Source organism: Nannospalax galili, unplaced genomic scaffold (genome assembly GCF_000622305.1).
Source record: "Nannospalax galili isolate Female #2095 unplaced genomic scaffold, S.galili_v1.0 scaffold800, whole genome shotgun sequence".
Taxonomy (NCBI): Eukaryota; Metazoa; Chordata; class Mammalia; order Rodentia; family Spalacidae; genus Nannospalax; species Nannospalax galili.
Window position 1 is genome coordinate 2877157 of NW_008347125.1, and position 12011 is coordinate 2889167.

At 42.2% G+C, this 12011-nt stretch overlaps 1 protein-coding gene across 1 annotated transcript in view; it reads right to left on the reverse strand.

Annotated features, from left to right (window-relative positions):
* The window catches only part of Sdad1 (SDA1 domain containing 1), a 30963-nt gene extending 19699 nt beyond the window's left edge, over positions 1–11264 (reverse strand). The window contains exons 1-7 of the mRNA XM_008843494.3: positions 11045–11264; positions 5389–5493; positions 4869–4967; positions 4568–4678; positions 2514–2585; positions 2331–2431; positions 749–806 (exon numbers count right to left, since the gene is read on the reverse strand). Coding sequence (XP_008841716.1) covers positions 749–806; positions 2331–2431; positions 2514–2585; positions 4568–4678; positions 4869–4967; positions 5389–5493; positions 11045–11134 — 636 coding nt within the window. The 5' untranslated portion in view covers positions 11135–11264. The remainder of the gene's footprint in view (positions 1–748; positions 807–2330; positions 2432–2513; positions 2586–4567; positions 4679–4868; positions 4968–5388; positions 5494–11044) is intronic.
* Positions 11265–12011: the final 747 nt, after the last annotated feature.

Consider the following 12011-nt stretch of genomic DNA (forward strand, 5'->3'; position numbering starts at 1 on the left):
CAGGTCCTCTGTAAGAGCAGCCAGTATTCTTAACCACTGAGCCATCTCTCCAGCCCCCCCTCCCGCCCCCCTGCCTAACCACTGTTAACGTATTCTTGTATCTATCAATAATCACTGTGATTTAAAATAATACCTGTCAGGCTTTATACACCCTTCAGGTAGATGGCCAAGAATTTCTACATGTTCCACAAGAGACATCACTGACTGTCTAATAGGAGGTCAAATATAATCTTTAAATTTCTTTCAAGTGTGCCAGAGCCAAAAGAAGGTCAAGTATCACAGGGGAAAAGAACATAAATTGTTATCATTTGTTACATAATGCTTTAAACATCTTGGAATTTTATTTTTTTAAATTTTATTTATTATTTTTATTTTATGTATATGAGCATATCGCCTACATGTACATAAATGAACCTATGTGGTGCAATACTTGCAGAGGTCAGAAGAGGGTGTTGGATCCCCTGGAATGGGAATTACAGATGGTTGTTAGCTGCGATGTGGGTGCTGGGAATTGAACCAGGGTCCTCTGCAAGAGCAGTCAGTGCTCTTAACCACTGAGCCATCTCTCCTGCCTGGAATTCTATTTTTCTAAAGCATAGATGAACCAGGAAAGCAGTTATATAAAAGGAAAGCACCACTAATGGACCTGCATGTTGCTTCACATTTCTTCCCCACACATTATCTGCCCCACTGCCCATTCCCAACACAGGCCACCCTGAGTAGTACTTTCACAGAGTCTACAGCTCACCTTGGTAACCTTGGAGAAACAGGCAGTGGTAATAACATTGACAGTTTTAGCATCATTCCTGGGAAGAGAAAATGAGTGTTTTGAAGGGTATTTTTCACTCTACTGTATTTCATAGAACAGAAAATAGCACAAAATAAACACTAAGTACTTCTGACATTAGAACTTTCAATTTTAGTATTCTTTTAAAGTATACTGTTAAATTAGTCAACAAAGGAACATTTCATTAAATTCAACCCACTTACCACAGAAAATCTGAAGTCACTAAAATAAAGAATTTGGAGAATTTTTAGTTACATAGGAGTGTCAAGAAAAAAAAAAAAAAAAGAGCACGCCTTTAATCCCAGCACTCGGAAGGCAGATGATCTCTGTGAGTTCAAGGCCAGCCTGATCTAACGTAATGAGTTCCAGGACAGCTGGGGCTACAGAGAGACCCTGTCTCAAAAAACAAAAAGAAAAGTAAAAAATCTAGAAGAAAAAACTGTAACATTGTGAAATCCAGGACTAGGAGACAGCTCTGAAGGTACTGCCTGTCCCTAGCACTCATGTAAAAGCTAGGTGAGGATGCTGGCTGGTCTGCTGGGAGGCAGACACAGGGGATCCCCAAAGCAAGCTGACTAGTCAGATAAGCTGAATTAATAGGCTCAGGGGTCAATGAGACCCTGCCTCAAAATCTAGGGTGAAGAGCAATTGAGGAAGACAAGTGACATCTGTGTCACGGCCCCTGGTTAGAAATTATCTTTGATGGCATTTTCACTTTATTCTTTGAGGAAAGGTGCTTCAATCAAACCAACCCAGCATGTAAGTGGGTTTTGGGGATCCAAACTGGTTCTCACACTTCTACAGCAAGTAATTTAACCACAGGGCCATCTCCACAGTCTCCATATTTCAATAAAAAAAAAAAAAGGCAAGAAACCCTTGGTAAGAAAATACAAAAGATCAAGTCAGGTATACCTGTAATCCCAGCACTCATAAGGCTGTAAGACCTGCCTCAAAAACTAAACTAAACTAATAAATGTATATGAGCTAAGGTAGTACACCATAAAACAAAATATATAAAACATGGCATTTTACATACACAGCATGCACTGACTTGCAGAGGGGTAGGAATATTTTTTCTCAAGGTTGAATGAGAGAAAAAAAAGTGCTTGACTTCAGTAGATAACGAAGAAATGGTAGCCTGTGTTAGTTATCATTTAAAGGGTTGCTGTATTTTTATGTCCAAAATAAATCTATAGTAGAGGTGTATTTAAAGATTGTAAGATCAAAAACACCCCCCCCCCAAAAAAAAAGTTTGTCTACGAGCTCTGTGTTAATTATAAATAAAAAAAAAATGTCAGGGCTGGAGAGATGGCTTGGTGTTACGAGCACTGGCTGCTATTGCAGAGGACCTGGGTTCAGTTCCCAGCACCCACATGGTAGCTAATAACTGTTTCAAACTCCAAGTCTAGGGGATCTAATGCCCTTTTCTGAAGCCTCCGAGGACACTAGAAGTATGCAGGTGGCACACATACATCTATGTAAGCAAAACAATCAGATACATAAAAAAATCTACCTCTCGTGAGAAAATTCACATATCTCTTACCAGATGTTCCTTCTGTAGAGTTCGATCATCACATCCAAAGACATCTTGGCTGCAGTTGCATTACTGTCTCTGAGCATGGTATACATGAAATTCTGCAATACCTAAAAGCAAGGGAGAAAGAAGATGAAGACTTAATATACTGACGGGGCAATGGTGAAGACATGGAAAACAAGGGATACTTACTATATTCACTTTATTGTTCTTGTGTTTGGCGTTTATATTCTTGATATCAGTCACAATATGTGTGTATAGCATCTGAAGAAAATAAACAAAATATAAGCACATTAAACCTAGTTAACATTTCTGACCTTACTAAATCTGGAGAAAAGTACAAATGCACAGGATGACATCACTTGATTTATTTTTCGTTGTCATAAAAGAGATATAAGAAAGCAAACGGGGGGGGGGCGACAACAAAGAAGCAAAAACTCAATGACCAACGAACAGGCAAAGTACAGCTGCCCTCCAAAGGGTAAATGTAGGGCTGTGGCGCTGGCTCAGCGGTTAAGAGCACTTGCTCTTTCTGCAGAGGACCTGGGGTTTGGTTCCCAGCACCCACAAGGTGGCTTACAATCACCAGTAACTCCAGTTCCAGGGGATCCAACACCTTCCTCTGGCATCTTCAGGTGCCAGGCACACAGGTAGTGCACATACATACTGCAGGCAAAACATACCCACATAGAAAAAAAATAATAAACCTTTAAAAAAAAATTAAATGTGGAATTACCAAATGACTCAATGAGTCCAAAGAGAAAAGAAAACTCATTTCTCTGTCTGTTCACACAAACATTCATAGCAGCATTATTCCTAGCAGGCAAAAAGTAGAAATAACCCAGATGCCCATTTATTGATGAAAAGATAAACACATGTGGCATATCCATACACCAGAATATTTGATAATAAAAAGGAATGACAATTACATGCTACAATATACACCAATTTTAAAGACAACTGCTGATTGGAATGGGCATTCTTTTAGGAGTGATAACAAGGTTCTGAAAGTTATGGGTGATGGCTATACAATTCTGAAGCCAATGGCCAGATGCAGGGGTACATGCCAGGAATCCCACTACTCTGCACATAGAGGCAGGGAGACTGTCCAAGGCAGCCTGGCTTACGTATCAAGTTCAAGGTCAGTCTGAATTATAGAGTGAGATCTGTCTAAAAAAATTGGGATGGGATGTAATTCTGCATAAGAGCACTTGCCTAGCAAGTGCAAGGCCCGGGCTCAATCTCCAACACTGTTGGAAACCAAGAAACAAAAAGCACACTGAACTGTACACTACAAATAAACTGTATGTGAGTGATATCTCAATAAAAGTTTTTAAAACAGAAAGCTGTGTCACTTACAATCCTCTAACTAGACACATGACAATTCTGGGACTATAAGCATGACTAGCAGCCAAAACACCTCCCCGCAGACCATTTTAGTATGCAACTTTGACCAGAACTAAAAATGCTCAAATAACAATAGTCTCTTAATATTAAAGGAGAAAAAATGAATATAAACTTAAGTTTTTCTTTCTGAAATTTATTTTGCAAGCCTTCAGCTCTTGGTCTCATAAAAAGTTATGGAAAAACACTGGGCATGGTAGTGCACGCCTTTAATCCCAGCACTCAGGAGGTAGGCATGTCTTTGTGCGATGGAGACCAGCCTGATCTACATAGAGTTCCAGGAGGACTGGGGCTGTGGGTGATCCTGTCAAAAAAATCCAAACCAAAACAAAGCGGAAAAAAAAATTCATAGAAAAAAGGTTAAAGACAACAAAAAGTTAAGCTGGTGGGTTGCTTCCAGCTCCGAGTGTCTATGCCCTCAGCAAAGTCAGTATAGTGCAGTCATGAAGAGCCTGGGTTTTGGAGCCAGACCACCTGGATTACATTTGAGCTCTACCACTGAGAGGCTGTGTGACCTAGAACAAGTCATCCATCTCAGCTTCAACCTCTCTGTCTGTAAAGCAGTAACAATAGTGACAACAATTTCTATCTCAGAAGTTTTTGTGAATAGGCAAAACCACGAAGGCTCTGAGTGGTGCCTGGCTCAAAGAGCATTCAGTAAATATTAGTTATGAATACCATATTGCAGGGACACAATGTTTTTTCCCTATTAAAATGAGTTTAGCTGTAGAAATAACTGTATAAAGTGATGTTAAGTATCAAGAATTCAGTGAACTCTCAACACTATCCTGTTGTGTCACCTCAGGGAAGGAGATGTAGGGGAAAATGTTTTTGCTCTTTACCTTTCGCAGAAGCTTATCATGGCAACGTAGAAGTTCAAAGAAGAGCTCTAGTAAACTTGAAGGGTCAATGAGATTCTTATTTCTCAGCAAGATCAAAGCTTTGCAAAATGTCTTAGAAAAGAAACACATACACAACAGTAAAGTTAAACAAATAAGACAATCTGTATAAATAGCCGAATTCTGCCCCTGCCCTCAGACACCAAAAAGATGTTTAGCGGAGATGCTCTCATTCAGACACATCATTATTACACACACACGCACACACACAAAAATAGTTTAGTTATCCAAACACTGCTCCTACCATTCGAAGATCTGGATCTAAGACAGTATGATTGTAAGAGAGAAGATCTTTCAGCTCCTGGGGGAAGCTGCTTAGATGCTCGGCGTAGCAGTGGCCGATCTGTAACAAAGCAAAGGCTCTTCTGAAGTTGCTTTCTTTCTCTCCTAAAATTCAGATGCACAGATTCAGATGCTCTGTATAGCCTGCACCATAGAAGCAGATGCTCCTGAATTACTGGGGTTTCCTGTATGCTAATTTCTTCTATCATTCTTGTTGTTCCCATAGTTTTTGTTCCCACACAGTTGAGCACCTGTCTGCATGATGAATTTGGAAAACAAATTTTTTTGATGATTTTGCTTTGGTTGGTTCTGTGTTAAGATTTAGCAAAATCTAACTTATCTGAGGAAGAAAATAAAATCTGCAAAAGGAAAAGCTTTAGAAAAACTTAAGTTCCCACAGAGGCTGGGAATTATTGAAAAAAACTACTCTTCAAATTCTGTGAAGCACTGAACTTTGTTCTATTGAGAAATTATCTTCTTACCTGTGCCATAAACATCACCAGCTCTGCCAGTTCTTTGCTGGGTTTGTTTGGTTGTAACTTGAAAATCTCCAGATTGGATTTATAGTGATTATGCTGCTGGAGAAACTGTGGGGAGAAATGGAATTCATCACACTCTTGTACACTACTTTTTCAGTTAGAATAAAAAGAAAGCACAAGTCTGACAGAGGCACAGAGAAAAAGATCTAATTAAGTATATACGAAGCCCCCGCCACCCCCTCCCCCTTTGTGGTTCTAGGGACTGAAACCAAGGCCTGGGGCACAATAGGCCTCTGCTACTGAGTCACAGCCTCACTCCTAAAACACTTCTTTTTCCTTATCTGCATTTTCCCAAATGACTCTGGAAAAATCTAAGCATAGCATGGATTATCTAAAGACCTTCTCTTTAAAATTAACAGAAGTTTAAGCAATGTGATATAACAATGTGATACATATATATACATATATATACACATATATATGTATATATAATGTGAAAATCTCAGACTGTGGCCCTGTTCTGCTGTTTATTATAGACTGTGGCCCTGTTCTGCCATCTATTAGTAAATGACCTCTACAACACGTGTGTCTGAAGAGTACTCGATTCAGCAGAAAAATAGCAGACAGGTAAATGCAAAGTGTGTCTCAGGTACAGGACACTCTCTAGTCAAACTCTTCTTTTCTCTTGAAGATCCACCAAACCCACTGGGTATGGTGGTGCATGCCTTTAATCCCAGCACTTGGAAGGCAGAGGCAGGAGGGTCTCTGGGGTTTTGAGGCTAGCCTGGTCTACATAGTGAGTTCTAGGCCAGCTGGGGCTACAGGGAAACCCTGTATCAAAAAAGACCAAAAAAAAAAAAAATCTACTAAACCTTTATGTTTGAGTTCTAGGTAAGCTATATACTGAGAGCTTGACGCCAGTCAGCCTGGTCTACATAGTAAGTAGACTACATACCGAGATCCTGTCACAATCAAAGCAAAACAAAAACAAAAAACAAAAAGAGAATCAAAAACAGGCCTAGAGAGATGGCTCAGCAGTCAAGAGAGCTTACTGTGTAAGCATCGGGATCTGAGTTCAAATCCCAGCACCCATGTAAAAAGTCAGGTGTCGGGGAGACAAGAGGGTAAACCGGGGCTTGCAGAATGCTAGACCAGCTCCAGGAACAGTGGAAGATTCTGTTTCAAAGGAATAAGGTGGAAAGTGATAGACCAGGACACCTGGAGCCCTCCTTCCTCCCAACTTCCACATGAGTCCATGTGTGTGTCTATACCCCTCTCCCCCAAAAAACAACCAAGAGCAATAGACACAAATATAAAAGCATAGCTACACTTACTAAGAATTTTTCCGAGCTCATTATGTACATGACCTCATTTCACTGTATTTAATACTGACAACAACCCAATAGTTTAATGCTGATGAATCAAGCCTGTTTCATGCCCTATAGTTACTGTCTTTCCACAGTACATAATATTGTTTTTGTGGTGCTGGGGCTCAAACTCAAGATCCTCATGTGTGTTAGACAAGTGCTTAGAAAACAAACACACACACACACACACACACACACACACACACAGAGAAAATGAGGATGAGTATTTGTCAACCTTAACTAGCCCAGTAGGTCTCAAATTTGCATATTCACTTATCTAACAGCTGTTTAAATATCCACCATGTGTTAAATTTAGCATGATCAAAAAACATAATGCTAGGCCAGGCAGGGTGGTGTTCATCTTTAATCCCTGCACTTGGGAGACAGAGGCAGGCAGATCTCTGTGAGATCAAGGCCAGCCTGATGTACATAGCAAGTTCCAGGCCTGGTTGGGCTACAGGGAGACCATTTCAAAAAACAAAAACTCCTCCCAAAACAAAACAAGTTTTGTTACTTCCCCCAACAAAACTCCTGGGCCTTGGGCTGGAGAGATGGCTCAGTGGTTAAAAGCACTGGCTACTCTTACAAGGGACCACGGTTCCATTCCCAGCATGTATATGGCAGTTGACAACCACCCTCAACTCCAGCTCCAGGGGATATGATTTCCTCTTCTGGCCTCTGTGAGAACTGCATGACATGGGTATACTATGCAGGCAAAAACTCATACACATGAAATAAAACTCCTAGGCCTGCAGCTTTTTGCAAGCACAGGAGTTAAAAGGCAAACAATGTGCTTCTGATATCTCTCTCAACTCCATACCTCCACTGAACAGGAGTCAGCGAAGGCCCCTAAATTCATATTCCTAACAAATCCTTATATCAATTCCTTCACTGGCCCACCCCTGGCACAGCTGCCTTCAGATGAGCAGGACTGATGCCATTCTGCCTTTGATGTACATTAGTCACCACAAACATCCAAGGCCCCAAGGCCCTCCCTCATCCCTCACTCTAACTTTCATACCATGGTATCCCAAAACTCTTGGGGTGGGGCCAGGACACTGAAGTCTTTTTAAGTAGCCCAGTCATTCTGATGCTCCACTGTGACCACAGCTCTCCCCTCAAACACGGGTACATCATTTTCTTGTACCATGGTTGAGTCAAATGTGTCCTTTCTTAATGCCACACCTAGAGCATCAGGATCCTTCCAGATCCATTCACTTTTTTCTTATGTTTAACTGTCGCCCCTAGCTTGAATCTTCTGTTTTGAATGCTGCCTATTAGCACTCCATGGAGTGCTCTTTTAGATCTTAAGAGATTTTCTTCAGACTACACTTTTCTCTCTAGCTTCTACTCCAGACCCCCCCACCCCAGGCGCTTTTTTTGGCAGGAAAACTTTAAGGACTGTTCAGACTTGGTGCCCAGTTGGTTAAAACTGTTCAATGGCTCCAAGAAGTACTGAGTGTAAAATATAAACTGCTTATGCTGGTCTAAAAGGCCTTGAATCTGTTGACCACTGTCTGAATTTCCCATACCACATTTACGTGACAGATGTCTCTGCTTCCCTTCTTTCTACAAAGAAGCCTGCGCTTCCTATTCCTTCTGTCTAGAATGCTTTTGTCCTGTTTGGTTCAGTATCATCACTGCAGAAGAGGCTTCTTATTCATGGGGTCCAAATCCACTGCTTTCTGCTCTAACATAGTCTCATCCAGGTTTACTCTTTCCACAGTCCTTACCACTACACACCTGCTAACCTTCTTAGAAGATAAGTTCAGGAGCTGGAGAGATGGCTCAGAGGTTAAGAGCACTGATCGCTCTTGCAGAGGACCCAGGTTTGATTCCCAGTACCCACATGGCAGCTACAAACTGTCCTTAACTCCAGTTCCAGGGGAATCCAAAGATCTCTTCTGACCTCTGTGGCATTGCATGACATGGGTGCATTCACATACATGCAGGCAATACACACATACACATAAAGCAAAAATAATAAAATATTAAAAAAACAGCATATACATTATAAATAAATTAAAAAAAAAAAAGAAAAAAAGAAGATAAGTTCAAAAGAAAGCGTGCTCAACTGTCTTATATACCACCATATCCTCTGTGGCTAAACATACATTGACATAAAAATACAGTGCATTGTGTGGATCTGCATATATACTTAAGTGAAAGAAATAGGTACACGTTACCTTGCCTGACTGTTAAAATACAAAGGTTCAGCTATCAACCTTCCTTGGTTATACAACTGGTCAACAAGAGAACTAGAACTTTGGGTTAGTTTTGAAACCAGTGGTCTTAAATACAGAACTATATGGGCTTTCTTTAGGCAAAGGCAAAGACTTTCTGAAAAGGACTCCAAGAGTATAGCAAACAATCCCAAGAATTGACAGACTGGGGGCTGGAAAGATGGCTCAGCCATTAAGAGCACTAGCTGCTCTTCCAGAGGACCTGGTTTCAGTTCCCAGCACCCACAGAACAGCTAACAACTGACCTTGGCTCCAGTTTCAAGTTATCTGACATTCCTCTTCTGGCTTCCGAGGGCATTGTTGCACTTACACACATGCAGGTAAAACACTTACACATAACATAAAAATGCAAATTAAAAATCACTCTGAGAATCTGTCACCCTCCTCAGAATGGCTATCATCAATAAAGCACATGAAAACAAATGCTAAGGAGAATGTGGGAAGAGAGGAATCTTACTAAACACTGTTGATTAGAACGTTAAATGGGTATAGCCATTATGGAAATGAATGTGGAGGTGTCTCAAAAAACTAAAAACAGGACTACCATATGACCCAGTTGTAATACTTCCGGACATAAAATGAAAAGACTCCAACCAAATACCAAGGCAACCAAGCTGGAGAGATGGCACAGCTGTTAAAAGCTAAGACTAAGAACCTTAATGTCAAATACCAAAGATGTACTCACACCCTTGTGTTTATTGGTGCACTAGGCACAATAGCTAAGAAACAGAACCAGATGCTCATCAACAGAAGAATGATGAACTATGTGGTACATAAACAGAATGGAATTTTTTCAGCCATAATCGACAATGAAATCATGACATTTTCCAAAAACTGGATGGAACTGGAAATCATTGTTGAAAGTAAGTCAGACTCAGAGAGACAGCCCGTGTTTCCTCTCATATGTGCAGATTTAAATTTGTGTGTGTGATCCAAGTGAAAAAAGGGACCATGGGCACGGAGATCCTAAAAGAGCTTAGGGGGATTGAAATATATGTGCTATGAATGGGGGGAGGCAAACTGGGGAGGAGGGGATCAGTAGGAGGACAGAGAGGACACTGGAAGGCAGATAAGAACAGAATGACATATGTGTGAAAGTGCTATAATAAAACCACTGCTTTGCATGCTAACTTAGAATGAAATGAACTAACAGAAAGGAACTCTGTACAGGCTCTCAACTCACTACTCTGTGAGTGGCTGGACAGGGCTTTCTGCAAGCCTTGCCCCTGGTATCTTACACTGCCTTGATCCTTGGAAAGGCACTCTCTCTACCGGTGACCTCAAGAATAAGAAATCATTCACATAAATACATACATGTGAAAATACATTTGTGGAAGAAGGGCAATCAAAGATGAGCTGTTAGCCACTGGACAAATAAAATAACTGCAGCTGATGTCCAACAAAATACCTGTTTAATGCTTCTGAGACAAATGGGTGTGTGAAGCATCTGTCAGTTTAACAGTACAAAGTCACAGCTTCCATTTCACTACTTCTTAATTCACACACCTGTAAAGCTCACAATGTATGGTCCGTCTACAAATCCCATCATAACGGACTAACATAACTTTCATCCTCATCTCTTCCTAAAGCAGATTCTAACATCCAGCTCATGCTAGCCCCTAGCGACTTTAAATACTGGCTTAACTAGATATTCTAAACTCCTGAATCTTAGCATCTGACATCTTCCGGCTTCTTCCCGGCACAGCTTAGGACACAGAACACGGCGGATGCTCAGGAGCCACCATAGGTTGAAAGCATTTTAACAAGGGACTCAAGCGTTAAGGACTAATGCAGGCCAAGACTTTCGGAAGGAGTCCGGCGGCTGGACGCAGGCCCTTCGCCCCTCTCCAGCTCCGAGGGATGGGTGCATCAACAGGTTTTAAACAGGTCTCCGTGGTGGCGGGGTCTACAGGACAGCTCATTTCCAAGCGGTGGGAACCAACCCTGGGACTTGTTCCCGTCCCACAGCCTCTCTCCTCCCGCCAGGAGACCCAGAAGGACGCACGCCTGCCCCGCACGCCGGCGCTCCGCGCGCGCCGTCCCGCCCACCTCCTCCACGTAGGCCGGCGGGTCCCGCTTGATGAGGTTCTGTAACTGCGGCAGGTTGCTGGGCAGCTTGTTGTTGTTCCTGCTGGACATGGTGGCTGCAGGCTGGCTCCCCGGGGAGTTCTTGGAAAGCCTGGGCCACCGTCAGTCACCGGCCACAACTTGGACTCGTGTTTCCGTGTGTAACCGGAAGCAACACGTGGGACAAGCGGCAGGCGGTACCGAGCTATGGAGTCTCAGAGGATCAAACTTACGCGTCCTGCTGGAATGCTTTGTGAAGTTTGTGTGCTATCGTCCCCTGCCGTTGGGAAGCCGCTACTATACCACCAAATGTTTCTGAAACAACCTGGAAGTTTAAAGGTGTGGGGGTTTTTTTTGTTGTTTCTTTGTTTGTTTTTTTCCCCGCGAAACGGTATCTCTATGCAGCCCTGAGTGTCCTGGAACTCACTATGTAGACCAGGCTGGCCAGGAACTCTCAAGAGACCTGCCTGCCTCTGCTTTCCAAGTGATGGGATTAAAGGTGTACACCACAACACCTGGCCCTATAAACATGTTTTATTATCCCAGCATTCTTATGACACAGATGAATGAGGATTAAAGAAGCCAGGTGTGAGTGTGGCGGTACATGACTGTAATCCCCGCACTCAACTGTAATCCCTGCACTTGGAAGTCTGAGGCAGGAGGATCGTGTGTTCGGAGATAGCCTGGGCTAAGGTGTGACCTTGTCTCAAGAAAAAAAGAAAACATAGGGTCTGGGAATTGTTTCATTTGGTGTCGTAAAAATACAATATTCAGGCTCTGAACTGGATATGGTAGCCCACACCTTTAGCCCCAACACTCTGGAGGCAGAGGCAGGCAGAGCTCTGTGAGTTCAAGGCCAGCCTGGTCTACATACTGATTTCCAGGCCAGCTGGAGCTATAGGGAGACCTGATCTCAAAAAGACCAAAACAAACAAACCAACAAAAATAT